This window comes from Emydura macquarii, unplaced genomic scaffold, assembly GCF_026122565.2.
Source record: "Emydura macquarii macquarii isolate MOO-44397 ecotype Brisbane River unplaced genomic scaffold, CSIRO-AGI_Emac_v2 contig_3062, whole genome shotgun sequence".
NCBI lineage: Eukaryota > Metazoa > Chordata > Testudines > Chelidae > Emydura > Emydura macquarii.
This window is the reverse complement of record NW_027133199.1, coordinates 4320385-4339019: the sequence shown is the minus strand read 5'-3', so window position 1 is coordinate 4339019 and position 18635 is coordinate 4320385. Positions and strand designations below refer to the sequence as shown.

At 40.8% G+C, this 18635-nt stretch overlaps 1 protein-coding gene across 4 annotated transcripts in view; it reads left to right on the top strand.

Annotated features, from left to right (window-relative positions):
* Nucleotides 1-1661: 1661 nt before the first annotated feature.
* CPEB2 (cytoplasmic polyadenylation element binding protein 2) overlaps nucleotides 1662-18635 on the top strand; it is a 96253-nt gene continuing 79279 nt past the window's right edge. For 2 of the 4 annotated variants that reach the window (XM_067530290.1, XM_067530288.1), the window contains exons 1-2: nucleotides 1662-3227; nucleotides 6509-6790. In XM_067530290.1, the coding sequence (XP_067386391.1) occupies nucleotides 2100-3227; nucleotides 6509-6790 (1410 nt within the window). In that variant the 5' untranslated portion in view covers nucleotides 1662-2099. Of the gene's footprint in view, nucleotides 3228-6508; nucleotides 6800-18635 lie in introns of all 4 variants that reach the window. The other 2 variants (XM_067530289.1, XM_067530287.1) reach the window with 1 other exon arrangement.

Genomic DNA, 18635 nt, shown 5'->3' with positions numbered 1-18635 from the left:
GGATGTGTGTTTTACACCCCTGAGCAACTAAAGTTTTGCCAGCATAAATGCTAGTGTAGACAAGGTCTTAGACTGTCACCGGCTCAGCCAGAACTGTAACATGAGCTGTCTAGGCTCAGGCAAGTCCCCAGCTAGTTTCCTGCTTTCGGGTGAGGAGGGTGAATGATGCCTCCCTGCACCCAAGGCAGACTCCTGCCCTCGCCTCTCCTGGGGGCCTGTGCAATCTTCCCTGTGCCACAGCCCAATGAGGTCGAGTACATGGGCCCCATTTTAAATTCTCACCAGGACAGGAGAAATTGGGGCATGGCCTAAAGCTTCTGGCGACCTCCCATTCTCCAGCCACCCATTGCTTTAAAGCCACGTTAGGCTAACTGGGGGTCATTTTGAATACTTCCCCAGGGCCAAACACGTGCTCGCAAGGAGCCACCAGCCCAACAGCCACGGTCAGTGGTCAACAGAGCCTGAACGTGTGCACCGGGGTGGGAGACACAGGCTGGCGCTAGCCCTGGCTGGAGGCAAGACCTAGAGAGAGGGGAGCGAGCAACCGGTGAGTGAGCAGGGGGAGAGGGTGGCTGTAGGGCGGCGGACTTGCACAAGGCCCACAAAGCCAAGGGCTAGCTGCAGTGTGCAGTGTCACTCACACGTCACGCTTCCCCCCGAGCTTCGAGTCCCTCCTCTCAGCGCTGCTCCGCCCACACCTCCTCCCAACTGGCTTCGTTTTTCCCACGCTGGGCGGCGCCTGCGTCTTTGCCCCTCCTGTGGCGCGCGGCTGCGTCAATGCAAATCAACTTGGCAAATTGGTAGGAGGGGGTCGAGGAGAGGAAGGAATGAGGGGAGGTTCTCCTACAAGCGACGGCGGAACAGTCCTTGGCCGGATCCACGGCAGTGGAAGAAACCATTTTTCAGCCTCTTCCACCCTCCCCGGGAGAAACCATTTCGCATTTTGTCCTCCTTCAGCAAAATGAAATATTTTCTTTAAGGAATGTTTTGAAATGTACGCATGCGGATCAAACAAATAAATGTCTTCTTTGTAAAAGAAGAAGGCAGGTATACAATTAATTACCGAACGGGGGGGAGGGGAATCCCATCTATCCACCCCTTATTGAAGTGGTAGCGCCCGCCCTGTTTGTTGGTGTCGTCCGTCCGGGTCGGTTCCTCTCGCGCTCTGTCAGTTGCAAAAGCGCGAGAGCAGCCGACAGGACGTTATCGAACTTTCAGTGGAGCCGGCATTGACTTATTAACTAAGAGGAGTAGCATGTGCTCATGAATTATTAATAAGGGGGAGGGACTCAAGTTATTAAAGAGGTCGACCGGCCAGAAGGCGGGGGATTGTGACGTGAGCGTGACGAACGTTCCGGGTTCTTAAGGGGGCTGCAGCCGGCTGGAAGCCGGTACTGGGGGAGGCGGAGGATAACGGGGAGGGGGAAGAATCGTGCCCATTTTACGTTCAGAAACAGGCATATTTGATGGCCATGTAATAGAGGACGGGAATAGCCTCTCTCCCCTCAGTGCCCGAAACGGGACACCCCCCTAGTACTGTGTAGGGGATTATACAGAGGGGTTATGGGGGGGCGGGTGACCGTTCAGGGTGCTTCGGATTATTCTATGCGGGATTGTTAGAGGGGAAGGCCTATTCTGTAGGGGATTTACTATGAGGTTCTTTTAACCTGATAAAGAGGATTATATGTTACGTGGGATTTTTTTACCCCACTGTAGCGATTATTGCGGGGAATCTTGAGGATTTTTTAGAGAGTCACAGGAGGGGGCTTTTACCCTGTAACGTGGGTTGTCACAGGCGGGGTTGTTCCTTGCCCCTATAAACGTGGGGATTTACCCTTACTCGGGGGGCTTTATTTAACGATAGGATCACAGATCTGAGACATTGCCTACATCGACTGCCAGCAGCGGCCCCCCTCAACTGCTTGGTGTAGGAGGCGCTGCCTACACCGGGTCCTTCTCCTCCCTGGCAGCAGCAGCGTCTCATTCCGTCCTGGCCCCCCCCCCGAACCGGTTCCTCCAGCAGCAGCAGCGTGTCCGGTGTGTCGCCACCGCCCTCTCTGTTGCTGTCGGCGGCGGCGGCTGCTGCGTAGCATCAAAACATGCAGGATGAGCTGCTCCTGGGGGTGACACAGCAACAGCAGCAGCCAGGGAGCGAGAGGCTGGGCAGCGGCCCCGCCGCAGGACACCCCCCTCTCAGCCACCCCTCCTCTGACTTTAAACCCAGTCTCAGCCCCCACCAGGATTTAAACAAGCAGCAGCCGCTACCGCCTGCTCCTCAGCTGAGCCAGAAGAGGAAAGAGTTCAAGCAGCAGCTCGGCAGCCCAGCCCAGCTCGGCAGCAGCCACCCCCTGACTAACCACCACCCCCCCGACTATCATCGCCACCCCCCTCAGCAGCAGCACTTCAGCCACCCCACTGACAAGTACCAGGAGCACAGGCAGCAGCGCCAGCTCCTCAGCGCTCACCCCCCGGAGCAGCCGCAGACAGGGAACTATCCGCCCTACCAACCGCTCAGCCCTGCCGAGCAAAAGGGCGGCGCAGAGAAGGGGGGCTCGGACCGGCTCCCCCCTTCCTGCCCGGGGTCACAGGCAGCCGCGGACCCCAATGTGGGGGTGGCTGCCTCCTCCTGTGTGAATCCGCCTCTGTCTCCTCCTCACCTGCAGGCTACAGCCCAGCTGCCCCCCATGGAATCCCCCCCGAACAGCCACTTGCTGGGCAGCCCCGGGACCCTCTTGCCCGGCGGGCTGGGCTCCGGCTTCAGCAGCCTGCAGAGCTCGGAGCTCCCCAGCCCCCATCACCAGAGCGGGGGCAGCTCCTCCTCGGCGGCTTCCCCTCCTCCGCCGCCGCTGCCCGGCTTCGGCACCCCTTGGTCGGTGCAGACCTCGTCGCCGCCTCCGCCGCAAACGCAGCAGCCTCCGGTCTCCAGCGGCGGCGGGAGCCAGATCAGCGCGATGCCTCCGCCGAGCCCGGAGTCCGAGACCAGCTTCTACCCGGGGATCCCGTCTTCGCTCAACCCCGCTTTCTTCCACAGCTTCTCGCCGGTGTCGCCTCACAACCCCTGCGCCGGGCCCTTCAGCAGCCCCTTCTCGGCCGCCGCCCCGCCGCCGCAGATGAATTTACCTCAGCAGCAGCAGCAGAACCGGAGATCCCCTGTCAGCCACCAGCACCAGGCGGCGGCGGCCGCGGCCGCCTTCCTGCAGCAGAGGAACTCCTACAACCACCATCAGGTGCGAGGCCCGGGTGCTTCGGCTTGGCCGCCAGCGGGGAGCCCCTCCGCATGGGGGAGAGCTCTGGGGGACGCCGCTCGGACCTTGAGGCGGGGGGAATGGGGACCGGGACCTTTCCCTCCAGAGCCCCCACGAGCGGCGAAAACAGCTGAGGTTTTATTTGAGCCCCCCCCCGGCTGAAGTTCCCGGGCAGGGACGGCGCTGCGTGAGCCGGTTGGTGGAAGCAGGGCGGGGCCGGCTCGGCTCGGCTCGGCTCAGTCCCGGCACTGCAGCGAGCGCCCTTTGGCGGAGCGGGGGGCTTTGGCCCCGTTTCTCCCCAGCTGTCTCCCACTCCCTGCGCCGCAGAGCCCCCGCGGTGGGCTGGGGAGCATCTGGGCCCCATCCCTCTCGCCGGGGTTGCCGCAAAGCTCCCGTGGCCAGGCGCGGGGTGGGGGGGTGAGGACAAATTAATTCGGTTCGGGTTGGAGTTCTGTTGACTGCCCCTTCTTCCCGACCCTCTGCTTCTTATGCTGCTGTAGGTATCAGATGAGAAAAAAAGCGGATTAAGTAACATGACAGGCCCATTGATTCCTAGTGTGAGTTATGGCCCCTAGACTTTGATCGATACTTGCTGGGTTGTTATAGCTGCTGTGTACAGGCGTCCTTTCCTTAGCTGTCAACAGTTTTTTTGTTTGTTTGTTTTTTAAGCTTTGTTTGTGATTGCACTTGACGCTACTAATGAAAAGGTCACAATTTCAATGTGAAAAGGCACAGGTTTCCTTCCAGAGAACATCAAGTTTGTTGGACTAAAGAGCCTTCTTGCTTCAGACAACCACCTTTCCGTGCTTTTGGTTTGTTTTAAGACCAGGGTTTTTAATAGATTTTTTTAACTATACTTTAAAACAGACAACATATAAGTTGACTTGCATTGGCAGGTTTGACATTAAGTGAGCTCTTTGATTCAGCTAAGAACTGTCAAGATGAATAACTTTTATTCAGTTACTTGTGTATGTGGTGATATAGGTAAACAGCAGTCTCAGTACTAGAGGGGGTAGCCCTGTTAGTTTGTATACAGCAAAAAACAAGGAGAGTCCTGTAGCACTTTAAAGACTAACAAATTTCTGCAGGCATAAGCTTTCGTGGGCTGCAGACCACTTCGTCAGATGCAGCCCACGAAAGCTTATGCCTGAAGAAATTTGTTAGTCTTTAAAGTGCTACAGGACTCTCGTAGTCTCAATACTATATTTCAGGTTGTCCCAGTTCTCCTGCTTACAGCACCTACTAGTTTAATGGGTGGCATCAAATCCTCTTCTCCTATTGGCTACAAGGTTGCTTTTCTTCCTGGTGCTATATGTGGAGAATAAGATAACGTGTCATATTTTTGTTCCATGGATCTGTTCTACTCTCTCCAGTTAATATAGTGTGAGACATTTGCATCATGCTAAGGTTTTTTAGGCCCTTTATAGCTGATTATATCATATAGGCCCCATACTCCATTTATTTTCTGCTTAATTCTAGTATTAAACCATGTCAAATTTTACAAAGTAGGTATGATTGGGATTCTATGAAGTAAAGTGTTTATTTTTTGGTAATTGGTATTCAAAAATTGTACTACATGAAAATGCTCGCATTTACATATTCATGTATGGTGAATATGTTTTAACATGGTTCTTATCACTTAGTTTGCACTGTTTTAAAACAAATTCCAAAGCAATTAAGAGATAAGACAGCAGTTCTCTCTACCATTAACGTTTGTGGGAAAATCTTTTCACCTCTCACTTCCCTGGCTAAAATTCAGTTATGACTATGTCAATTGTAGGTAGTAAACCTAAAACAGTGATGTGAAAGCATAGCTAGCAAGATTAAAGACCTGAATTAACACTTGACATTATCTCCAAAGTTTGTTTCACAATAGAGTTCCTGCCTCTCCCAAAATTCCAATACAAAGCATTCAAGTTTTACAACATAATTATCTATAATTATATAGAACAGGGGTGGCTGCTTGAGTATCTGACCAAAATAGCTTAAAATGTTAAAGGATTATTTTTAATTTTTGTATCTGTACAGCTCCACCAACACTCATCATATTTAACCTTTTTTAGTATTGCACATCTGGCATGCTTTAGATTCTGTTTGTATGTCATTAGAATTACAAGATGAAGGGTGTTTGCATCTTATTTTTGAGATAAAAGTGTTACATTTTGTTTTCAGATTAGAATTAGATTTATAGACTCCCTGTTTCATCAGAGGATGTCTGAGAAATATCCTTTCCAAGAACAATCAAGTTTTAGTTTGCTTACTAGAGAAACACAGCTCTTTACTACCAGCAGAGTTTAGTGGATCCATCTCTTGGTAGTATGACAACCATTTTAGTTCACACATTGGTTTTTAGCATAGATTATTATGTGCTGGAGGCAGCAATAGCGTTTTATCCATTTTCATCCTCAAAATACATTTTCATTTCACCTCTGGGGTTAGTCTGAATATGTACATTTTTGTATAATAGCAGTAGTCCATTGGATATCAAAACAATCCCCTTCTGAAATAATCAAAAAGCCAGTTTCTTTAGATATGGCAAAACACTTTGCTCTGCTGATTTCCGTAGAACTGTGACAATTCACACTAGGTGAGGATCTGGTCTAATTTGTTACACCAAAAGTTCAAGCTGTAGCCTTTAAAGGCTGCTATTATATATTTATATTTTTAGATCTACATCAAGGATAGTTGCTTTGAACAAATAATTTTGGGCTATCCAGATAGTCTGTGGGATAATCAGTCTTTGTCATTGTTACTTGAAAACATTTTCCTCTTTATGTAATATTTTAGTTTTATCTATGAAATTTTTCATCCTGCAACTCACTCACTACTTTCTCTTTTACTCACAACAAAATAAAAATGACCTGCATGAAACCGTCTAATGCTACTCTAAGGAGGCATATCAGGCAGGGGCCTGCCTACGTAGCACATGACATGACAGATTAGTTAGGTAATGAAAGTGTGGCAGGTTTTACTGTATTTAAATAAATGTAGGAATGTTCTACCAAGAAATGAATGAAAATCCTAATTTATCATTTTGGCAAATCAAAAGTGCATTTGCATCAGTAATGCCACCTTTTTTGTAAAGCAATCTTGTTTTTATGGTTACTTCTATTCAGTTTTCTCCTTTGCCATGGATGTTAGTTTATAGGCAAATGGGGAACTCTAGTTTTAGTCCTCTTTACAAAACTCATTTGAGCTTTTTTGAGATGACAAGCAAACTAAGAATGTTTCCAAAAAAATCATAATCAAATCTTTTTCTTTAGCCTCTTCTGAAGCAGTCGCCTTGGAGCAACCATCAGAGTAGTGGTTGGAGCACAGGAAATATGTCCTGGGGAGGAATGCATGGCAGAGACCATCGTAGAACTGGAAACATGGGAATTCCAGGAACTATGAACCAAATCTCTCCTTTGAAGAAGCCCTTTTCTGGTAATGTCATAGCGCCCCCTAAATTTACTCGCTCTACTCCATCGCTGACACCAAAATCATGGATTGAAGATAATGTTTTTCGAACCGACAACAACAGTAATACTCTCTTACCCTTACAGGTAAGAATGGTATGTAACTGGAAACTTCTTAATGTTTTCTTTATTTTTGTCTAGCATTGTAGATAGGTCCATTTAACATGTTAAGTGATACTGACAATGTTCACAGTGATTTTTATGAAAAATGTTGTACCTTATATTGTTAAAAGTGTACTGAAAGTGACAATTAACAAAAATATTATCCAGTTTATATTAAATGCCTGCAGTAGCATAAAGTAGTCAGAATTATTACTTACTGACTATACAAGAGGAAAAAAGTAGGAAACTGACTGAAGAAACTCTTGACATCAACAAGAGAGCAGAAATACTTTTTAAACTGTCAGAAAACATTTTTACCCTTAGTCAATTTAAAACACTCAAGGCTCCTTTTAAATCTGGACAGCTTTTATCCTTTAGTTTTAATTTAGATTAATTTTAATCTTATCAAACTGTTCTTCTGGCCAAGCCTTTTTATACTTTGTGGACAGCTCTAGCTCATCTTTTTTTAATTCACGTTTTCATCTTATTAACATCTTTGCCAATGCCACTTTGCAAATGGATTTTAGTAATCCTCTATTGGCAACTTCTTGAGGCATCTCAATAGTTAGTTGATTACTAAAATGTAGAAATCCTTTGATTTAGAGAGGTTAAATATGTAGAAGAATAATGGTCTTGGACTGAGGAGACCTGGGTTCAATTCTTGGTCTTGCAACAGATTTCCTGAGTATCTTTGGCAAGTCATCTAATCTCTGTGCCTCAAGTTCCCGTCCGTAAAATGGAGATATTTTTCCCCATCCTCTGGCAGTCTTGTCCAACTAGTTTGTAAACTCTTGGGGCAGGGACTGTCTCTTTCTATCAGGCCCCAATCTCAGTTGATAGTATAGCAGCGTATACATTTACTTGTTTGTTGCAAGGAATCTAAATTAAAACAGTCATTCTACCTTAGAAACTAGACATTCCATGTAAGCAGCAAGATTACTTTATGAACCGTTTTCTATTTTACATCTTCTTTAGATATACTTTAAATTTAGTACTTTGCCTTAACTTGGGCTTGTAATTTGGGCTAGTGTATTAACAAAATAAGGTAACCTGCAGTATAGAGCAGTTACAATACTAGTTATTCTCTGCATAAGGCTATCAGACCTTTTTTCTTTAGAATGTACTTATACTAAACTAGGTCTTGTGTGGTCACAATTATGCCAAGAAAAACTTTGAATAGCTGCATTGTCAAAAAGCAGATTCATTTTAGTGTAGCTGTGTTAATAGCAAAAAAGTTCTATTTGGGGTTTTTGCATAGATCTTTTATTTTTTCTTGTCATTTTGGCTGTGAGTGGACTTCCCGTTGGCTCAACAAGCCATATACCTGTACAAATAGGGCCTGATGGTTACAATAGTGGACTCACTGCCATTGATTTCAGATGCATTTGAAGTTTGCTGGAATTGCATCCATAATACATTTCTTTTATGGGAAATCCTGCTAACATCATCTGCTGAAGTCCTACTGCATTGAATGGGTCTGCTAACGGGGCTAGCACAGCAGAGTTTGTATAATTTTCTTGATTGCTTGTTTGGGTGGGAAGATGGAAAGGATACCACTTCTGTACTGAACTACCACTTGACTCATTAAAGATAGAGTTTAGAGTTCCCAGCTTGAGACAGCTGATGCTCTGTAGTGGAAATATCTTTAAAAAAAACATTCTAAAGTAGACACCTGTAAAATAGTCAATTTCAGAATTTGGGATAGGAATATTAGTGTTTATTCATCTGTTTGAGCAGCATTGCCACACTATATTATAGAGTTCATATCCAGCCAAGCACCAACTTGCATATACCTCAAATATCGTTCAATATAAGTTTGCAAGTATGTATATTGAGCTTGCTAAAACTTCTAGAGGAAGCCATCTAATATAAACCAGCTTGTTTTCAGATCTGAATAAAGTTTGTTTTACTCCTGGAATATCGGAAGCTAATAAAATTTCCATTAAATTAAATAGTCATAAGTAGCAGAGTAGAAAAAAGTATCTGAAGTTCAACCATGTTTATAATAATTGTGTTGACGCTTTTGTTCTTGGGTGTTTATAACTTCGGAGCAGAATTATGTGCATACTTAAATCCAGTACCTACTATTTAACTGGCTGCTGAATAGCTTCATGAGAGAGACAGAATTTTTTGTCCAGGAATAGACTAGAATATTTAGCTATGCTTAAATCTCACTTGTTTGCTTTTTATAAGAATAGTCAAAGTACAGAGTTCAAATGCTGTGATATGAACTCTTTCAATGTTCATCACTTTTATTGCAGAAACATTAAATAGATACATTGAATTACTGTGTTCATAATTTTCAAATTGTATTAAATTCTATCCTACATAGGATCACTTCCCTATTACGTTGACTGCACATGGATTTTAGGCATCATAATGAAATGGTTAAAAAGAAGTTGAACTTCAGTTCAGTTAGAATTGGTGATGGTGATGCTGTCTAGGCTTGTGTTGACATTTGTGACACAGTCAAACATCAGTCTACTTAATTTGTGCTGTGCTTGCCTCTTTCCATAAAAGGTTGAGGTATTCAGATTGATGATTCTTAAAGATACAGTAGCAATTTTAGCAGATACTGAATAAACACTTTTATATTACTCAACTTATGCCATCTGCTAAGTGTAACTATATTGAAGAGATGTAAAAAACTCGAACATAGTCCTTCTAAACCAATGTTTTTCAATCTTAGCAGAGACTTTTCTTGACCATGTTATCCCCCATTTACAATTTTGCAAATCTTTTTTGCTACTATTTGTGATCACATAACATCATGTTGCAACTACAGAAATAGTTTATATAAAATAGTTGTTTTCATCTTGCTTATAGATTTAAACATGATTATGAACCAGCACTATGTGATTTGCTAGCTCTTTGCAAACGATTTGTGGTCCACAGACCACAGGTTGGAAGTCATTTTTGTAAAGAATTTTCAGGATTTGTGTATGGTGGAGACTTGCCATAATTGTAGTCTTCGGTATCAAGTAGCCCATGTAGATGCACTAGTGCAAAGCACTAGTATGGATGAGATAAGCCACAATTTGAACAGTTGCAGGTTACTTCTTATCTGAAACAGTGCTTTATTCTCAGTCTGCTCTGGTGCCACTACACCAGTGGCTGAGAGAAGGGCATGTTTCCAATGTACACAAGGTCAGGGAATTGATATTATCTCTAATACATAATATTGCTTGGTATTAAGCATCTGTTCAGTGAAAGTATATATAAATGACTAGTAAAAAGTTATGTTTTGATCATGTAGTTTACAAAAAGGAGGGAAATGAAGGCGAAACTTTTTCACTGTTGGTATATTTTAAGTATAAGACGGAGGCATAAGTTTCCTACATGCACAAACTGGATAGAACTTCATTCACTGCAGTGAAGTTGAATTCACTAATGGTGAATTGCATCGCTAAGTTGGGATTTTGAAAAGTTTTGGCCTAACTACTCACATTAACGTTGTGGTAACACTCAAGGGGTAAAGTTAGGCCACCATTGAGCGCTTTTGAAAATCCCACCCTTTGGCCTGATCTGCAGTATGGCAGCACAACTATGGCACTGCAGTTGTGCCACTGTACTTCTTACACTGATGGAAGGAGTTTTTCTGTTGTAGGTAATCCACCTCTCCACAAGACAGTAGCTACATTCATGGAAGAATTCCATCTTCAATACACACTGTATTAATTGCTTAGAATACACACCCCCATCTATGATGGGGGTTAGATTGACCTAACTATGTCACGCAGAGTGCGAAATCTTTCACAGCCTTGAGTGATGTAACTAGGTGGATCTAATATTTAAGTGTAGCCCGGGCCTTAAATTTTACTGGCATAACTATGGCTGCAAGGGGTGTAATTTTTTGTTCTTACACTGGCAGAGTTATGCTGGTAAAAGCCCTACTCTAGACACAGTTATACCAGTATAAGGCACATTATGCCACCATAGTTTATTTTACTTAGACAAACCAGAATAATCTATACCAGTAAAACTGCATCTACACTTGGGGGTTTTGTCACTTTAACTATAGCGGTATAGTTAAAACAGAGACATTTAAATGAAAACAAGGCCTTCATGTTTATAATTTTTTATCTCAGTATCATTAGTAAATTATTTTATTTCTAATCTCTTAACAAACCTTTTACAAACAGATTTTTAAAACTAGTCTATTATATTCGTCTTTAAAAGGTCGATAGTATTTATATGCTCTTTGTAAGAACAAATGTAAGTAAAACTTCATTCTGCCAAAATGAATCTGAATTCTGTTCCTGTATCTTTGAGTTCAGGAAATACATTGCATGTCTGGGTGTCTTTCACCTTGATTTGTCCTTCCTGTTTGTTTGAACTGTGCATACAGTATCAGTTGTCCTTGTGGCTGAGCTTTGTTATTCACTACTGAAGCCTACTGCTGTAATTTGGGATTCTGTACAGTGAGATATAACTTACCATATAACTGCAGAAACGTTTTCTGGTTGCCTTGGTTGTCTCTCTTTATTTTTATTAATTCATACACTAAAATTTCAAATATTTAGTGAAATAAAGTGCAAATTCAGATGTTTTCAGATAAGTTTGTTATATTTCACACCGGATGTTTAGAGTATTAAAAATTCTTTAACTTAAGACAGCAAAAGAATAATTTATCAGAGCTAGTTCAATTCAAAGAAGGTTAACTTAATTTTGGATTCTCAAGGTATCAATTTTGCAATATTTGTAATTTATAATATTTGATAACAATATCCATTTTAATATATTTAGGCTAAATTTAGTTGTTAGACTTAACAAGTTTAAAACATCAGCCAAGACTTTCAAAAATAAGTGCCTAAAGTTATGCTTTTAAATTCATATTTAGGACCTGGTTAAGTGGCCTGATTTTCAAAAGTGTCAAGCACCTAGCCGCTCTCATAAGTCTGTGGGAGAATCTATTGCTCAGCTGTGTTAGAATTCAGATACCTTATTTAGATGCTTAAACATGGATTTAGGAGCCCAGCTCTAGTCAATTATTTTTGGGGAAAAAATTGCCTTCAGATTGTACTGCACTTGACCAGATATTTTGGCCTAGTACATTTAGGCCCCAATCCTTTGCAGATGGACTGCTTTCCTGTAAGCAGAACCCTTTGGTGAGGCTCTGCGTGGTACATCAGCAATCCACCTGCAAGCTGGCAATTTCAGGATCAAGACCTTTGAATAGACAATTTTTTAATTTTAGAAGTTTCATATATATTGATCAGAATACTGAACAAAATTGGTGGACCAAGTCTGTTAGACTTAAACCCGCAAATGTTTTAACACTCTTTTGCTGAACTAAAAATCCTTTCTTATGTTGTTTAATATGTACTAATTTTAAAGTATTGGAATAATATATTTAAACCAAATCCTTTGTTTTATTAACACATGCAAGAATTTATGTAAGAGCTATCTCTTGTGGCTCAGCAAAATGTTTGTCAACCAGGCTATTGTAGCAATAATGTATACATTATGATTCTAAAAAAACCTGAGAGTTCTGTAGCACTTTAAAGACTAACAAATTTAATTTCAGCAGGCATAAGCTTTCGTGGGCTTCAGTCCACTTCTTCAGATGCAGTTGGTAGAAATAATACAGCAAATATAGGCAACATATATAGGAGGCAACATATATATTTGCTGTATTATTTCTACCAACTGCATCTGAAGAAGTGGACTGAAGCCCACGAAAGCTTATGCCTGCTGAAATTAAATTTGTTAGTCTTTAAAGTGCTACAGAACTCTCGTTGTTTTTGCTGTATACAGACTAACACGGCTACCCCTCTGGAATTATGATTCTAGTTACCTAAGAGTTAGCAATGAAAGATATTTTATATTATCCAGCCCATCTCATTGCCAAAACATACAATTTTAAATAACTAGATTCTGCTGCCTCATTGGAATGACTATTTTATAGGTGATTGTTAGAAAACTTTTCCTGATGATCAGTCTAAATTTTGCTTTTCTCAATTTCAATCAAATATTTGTAATTATTTTTTTTTAAGCTCTGGAACAAGTTTGCCCTTCATGCTGACATCCTCCAAATATCTAGTTTGTTGTCATTTTGGTTATTTTGACCAAGCTATACATATATAGGTCTTTCAGGCTTTCCTCGTGAGTCAATCCTGCCAAGCCTTTAATCATCTTTGTAGTCTCTCTGGATTGCTTCTAGTTTGTTAATGTCTTTTCTTGACCCGGACCATTCGGGGTAGATGAGGTGAATGCTATTGTGTCTGCATAGGTGAATATTTCAGCAAAAATTATTTGTATATCTGTGTAACAGAACTGTCCTTTTGCTACTGGACCTGTTCTGTAAATGTTTATATGCAATTATGTGATCTTAACTTGAAAACATGTTTCATGTTCGCAGGATGACTGTCTCTAGATATCTGCCAGATGTTACAGTTGTTAGCTACTTTACGTGGTGGGTAGTGGTAACCTACTTTCCTTACTGAGGTGATTTCTTTTTGTAAGCCTTCCGCCCAATTTCCATAGAGCTAAACTGTAATGAGCCATAGGCTTTACAGTTGCAATTTCTCAGTATGTACTGACAAGCTGTTGTCTCAGCAGGACGCTTATGACTACATTATGGATCATTAATGTCTTCAAGCTTTTAATTATTTTTGTTTTTCTAGTTAGGATCTAAATTTTGATATTTTTACAATATATGCTTAACTATGATTATGTATATGTATAGAAATACCTTCCTACAAATGTACTGTTTGTAAGTTGTACATTTCACTTTATTGTTACTCACCCATTTGTCTTTAGCAAAATGTGATAGAAACATACATATAGTTTATTGAAGTCACTAATATTTTTGTGGATAGAAACTAAGATCTTTTTGTGCTTAAGGTTGGAAAGAGGGTGAAACAGATGGAACAATATTAGCTTAAAATAATAATCTAAATTCATGTTTTTGCTGTGGCAAGAGGTGAATTCACTATAAAATCTTGCTCTTCACCAGAAGATCTTGCTTTTAATATAGTGAAAAAGAAAGTGATCTTATGTTTGTTTTATCATGAAGCAGATCATGGTAGGCTTCCTCAGAACATCAAGATCTGTTTGAATAAGGTTTTTTGAAAGGATTTGTGTGGTTAGTGTGATTTTTTTATTTTTTATTTATTTATTTATTTTTTTAAACTCATCTGAAATGGTTTTTAAAGGACAAGATTTTAAAATGTTTTCCTAAAATTAAATGTCTTGGGAGCCTAACTTTAATCATCCATTTTTAAAGCCTTGGCCAAAGATTAGCAAAGGTTGTTTATGATAGTTTAGATTTTTTTTCATGGTTTCCTGGACTAAGTGCATGGTGCCTAATAGCGACATCTAAAGAGCATTTTGGGATGTGCCTGCAGTGTGTATTGAACTTCTCTAAGCAATGAATTATTATTATAAGTGCAAAGACAAGATAGTCTTTGCATAACTTGTGTGTGGATTTATTTAAAAGTCTTAAACACGATCTTCCAAGAACAGTGGCTCTGATAGAAAGAGGATTTAAATTGCATATGGCACCATGAGAACTTCACATCTCTTGCACCCATTTTTTAAAATGACCTTGAGAATTCTAGGACATGATTGCAATTGTGATGATGTACATAGCACTTTCCCAGCAGCAATTCTTATCAGTTTTGCTAATGCTAGTAGGAACATATCAGAAATTGAAAGGAATAGAGGCTCTTGTTTTGAAGACATGTATTAGTTGGGAGTCAGATATGGTCCTTCTTCCTGGACCATTAGTGATATGAGAGGCAGCACACTGTCTCCAAAGTAAGGTGTCATATTTGCTAGCAATATCATCTGGGTGACTGAAGAAATGGCCTTATTTATCTCCAGTCCAGAAGTAGTAACATCCAGATCTCAATCAGGAAGACCACACCTGATGTGTTCTTTTTAAATGTGAGAGAATTGGAGGAAACTAAGAGGTAAACAAAGTGTGAAAGAGACTATTAGCAATACAGTTGTTTGGTGGAAGCAATAAATGCATGAAATCCAACAGGTGGATGAAAGTAAAGTGGCTAATTTGTGTGTGCTTTTTCAGTTAGTGATGAGATTGATGTCTTAGAGAAAGTGTAAAGTCCTGTGCCCCTAATTTTAGATAAATGGGAGAGTACATGTACTGAAAAATTTAAGCCCTGAAAATATATTCAATTAGTGTACTACTTTGTGCTAAGTTGACTGACAGGACTTCCAGTCACACATTGTACCTGATGATTAGAATACTTGATACATCGACTGTGTGAAGCATTTGTAAACATAGTGTCTGAAAAGTCAGCTGACAGACCAAGTTTTAAAATTAACCCAAATTATAGTTTGTAGGGGAATGAGGGTACTTTTGAGTCTAAGTAGATTTAGTATAAATCTTCCATTTCAGTTCATTGTGTTGTATTTTGAAACTAAGAAGCTATTGAAGCAACAGAAGATTAGATCATGCAGGATTCAAGCACTTGTATGTTTACAACAATGAAAAGCTAATAAGAGAATCTGGCAACAAATTCACTATGCTATTTTTGTAATACAAAAAAACTGATTACAACACTTGTGAAAAAGTCTTAGCTACCCAAAGTAGCTTATGTAATTATCTTTTATTGGACCAACTTCTGTTGGTGGAAGGTACAAACTTTTGAGCAACACAGAACTCTTCTTCACGACTGGGGAAGGAAGCAGAGTGCCTGAACAAAATACAAGTTGAGACAGGTTTTGACGGATAAGGGGTAAACACATAGGTGATCACTTGAAATGAAGTGGGCAACTGAGTGTTAGATTACTATGCATCAAGGTTTAGAAGTGGGTAGTTAAAGGTGAGGGGTGTTATAAATTATTGTAATGATCCATAAAACCAGTGTCCTTGCTGAGTCCATGGTTTTTGGTGTTTAGCAGAGTTATGAATGGAAGGTTCCAGGCTCACCTTTTGAAGATGTTCAAGTTCCTTTGAGGATGTGATTGAAAGATCAGATAAGGAGTGCTCACTTTGTGAAAAGTGTTCTCCCACAGGTGACATGGTGTTTTTGTCTTTTATCATTTTTCGAGTGTGAATTAATTTGAGAACGTAGTGATTGTCTGGTTTCACCCACATAGTTCTTGTTGGGACATTTGATGCACTGGATGAGGTACACCTCGAGTTGTGATAAGCAGTGTAGGACCCATGAATCTTGAAAGGTGTGTTATGGTGGGGGTATTTATCATTGTAGCAGTGGAGATATGTTTGCAGGTTTTGCATCTGTTCTGGCAAGGTTTGGTGCGTTTTGGAGTTGGTGTGTTGTGGTCTGTGGAAAGCTTGTTTTTGATGATGAGCTTGGTGAGATTGGAGGGTAGTGTGAAGGCTGGTAGAGAGTGTTCAGGAAAAAATTCTTCAAATATGGATTATAATTGTTTGATGATCCCATGTATGGGTTTTCCAGTGTGAGGTGTTAGTGACAAGTAGGGGTGTGCTGTCAATGGGTTCCTTTTTTTTCTGTATTGAAGTAGGCTTTTCCAGGGTATCTGCGTGGCCCATTTCATGATGTAATCTACTTCTTTCGAGGAATGTCCTTGTTTAGTGAAGGAGGCTTTAAATGTGTTTGTGTGTATCTCAGACTTCATCTTCAGAACAAATTCTGTGATATGAGTGCTAGAGTTTTTGGTATGTCTGGGGTAATTGCTGGATCTGTGGAGGAAAATGCACTATTTGTTGGGTTTATTCATATGGTTGTTTGTAGGGTTCTGTTATTTAAGCTAATTGTATATCCAAGAAATTGATGCTGGTGTTGGAGTGTTGTAGAGAGTTTGATGTAAAGGTGGTGGTAGTTGAAGTTGTAGTGTAAATCTTTGAGGGAGCTTAGATCTTTTTTCCAGAGGATGAAAACATCATTGCTGTATCTTGGGTATATTGTTGGCTTCATGGTGCATTTTTCCAGAATGTCTTGTATATTTATCAACTGTTTGAGATGTCTCAATAGCATATTAGCGTTCAAACTAATGCATTCTGCCATCTTCTTCAAGCACAGTATTGTTTAATTCAGTCTCTGTGGTCGATCGGTCTGTTAGTTTCAAAGTCACCTTTGACAAAGTTTTACAAAAACAAGAGGATAACACAAAAAGTTTTATACTTGCAAGATATCACTTTTTCCATATTACTGATTCAGTCTGCATTGTCACTACTTCAGCAAATTGATGAATGGATACAAGATTTATAACATGAGTCACTTGACTGAGCTGAACATGTTTTAGTGTCAGAACAGTCCCCTTTCAAAGAACTAGTTGTGACCTTTCCTTCTGGACATTGAGCTTGATGTGGTGTGTGTGTGTGTGTGTGTGTGTGAGAGAGAGAGATCCAGACTATATTATTTTTGCAACACTTTTTAGTGCTGCCTTAGAAAGCAACAGTCTACACTTAATTAGAGGTTATCTGTGCTCTGTATAGCTATATTGGCTGCCTATTTAAGGAGTATGATAAAGCTTACTTGTACAAAAACTTTAAATTGAGCCTTGTACCCAAGGAAATCTCCACTTTCCTTGAGATAGTCAAGTTTGGACTAGCTGACTACACCGTATAGTTGAGTGTATGGGTAGTAGTGACCTGCCAGTTCGGAATTGTCACCCCCTAGATGTTTGCCAAAGCTCATTGGAGGCATCTTTCAAGGCAAGGCTAAAGGTTTGTGTATTTTGTGGGGTTTATTACTGTGTAGTGGGTTAGGATTTGGTCAGATCAGATATCTAGCTATTTGTTTTGGTGTATTAGCTAGTGTTTTTTGTATTTTATGTATTTTTTGTGCAGTGTTTACATGCTTTTGGCTTTTGAGTGTTTTAAAAATGAATGATAAACATTTTAAGACTATGGTTGTGGCTGATCTTGCACAGGTACATAGCGGACAAGGTGGCACAAAAGTCTGATCTTTCTTCCTCTCACACCCTTTAAACTTCCTTGAAGTGGCAAGATACATTTAGGGTACGGAACACACAACTCCCAAATAGGGGCAGGGCTATGACCCTGTATGTTGACCACTGGATCTGTTTACAAGAGGATCACAAAGGTAGTAGAGCCCATATTCTACAGTATTCTCTCCTGTCTTCCCCAGGGAAATTCTATTCAAGTCAGCCAGAATTCTTCCTGGGATTAACAGCTTTTGACTACCCTAAAAGGAGCTAATGTCACAATCTGCCATTTAACAGGAAGAACTTTATTCCTTCTGTTACCTCTAAGGGCTTTTTACAGACTTTTTTGATCTCACCTATTTCTCTATCACTGCACAATACGATTCTGATAGTTTTTCTGTGGAAAACTGATTTTTTTTTTCCAGAACCCACAATTTTGTTGAAAAACATTGATAGGGGAAAATGTCCAACCAGCTCTAATTTGTTAAAACTTGGAGGTCGCATACTTCATTGCTTCTGTAGAACAAGTTGATTGCCTGTACAATCTTAATCTGCTACTTTTGTGCATTTGCAATAAGATAATCTTTAATTAAATTATTACACTTTTTTCCTGCCTCATTCAGTGCATAAAACAAATGGTGCTCATTTACTGAGCAGCTATTCAGTATTCTCCTTTTCCTCATTGTTCAACGAGTAGACCCGTGCCTTATTTACTGCACACGATTCAAACCCTACTCTGAAGACAGAATTATTAATTTCCTCATGGGCTTTTTTGTAACACTCATCACTGTGGTATCTAAGTGCTTCAGAAATATTCATAAATTAATTTTGTAACACTCTGTGAAATGAGGGGCTATTCTTATCCCTATTTTACAAATGGGGAACTGAGGCACAGAGACTAAGGTAAAATATATACACTAACTTTGCTCAATTTGAAACACCTAGGACCTGATTTTTTTCAAACTACTTAGCCTAATAAAGAACT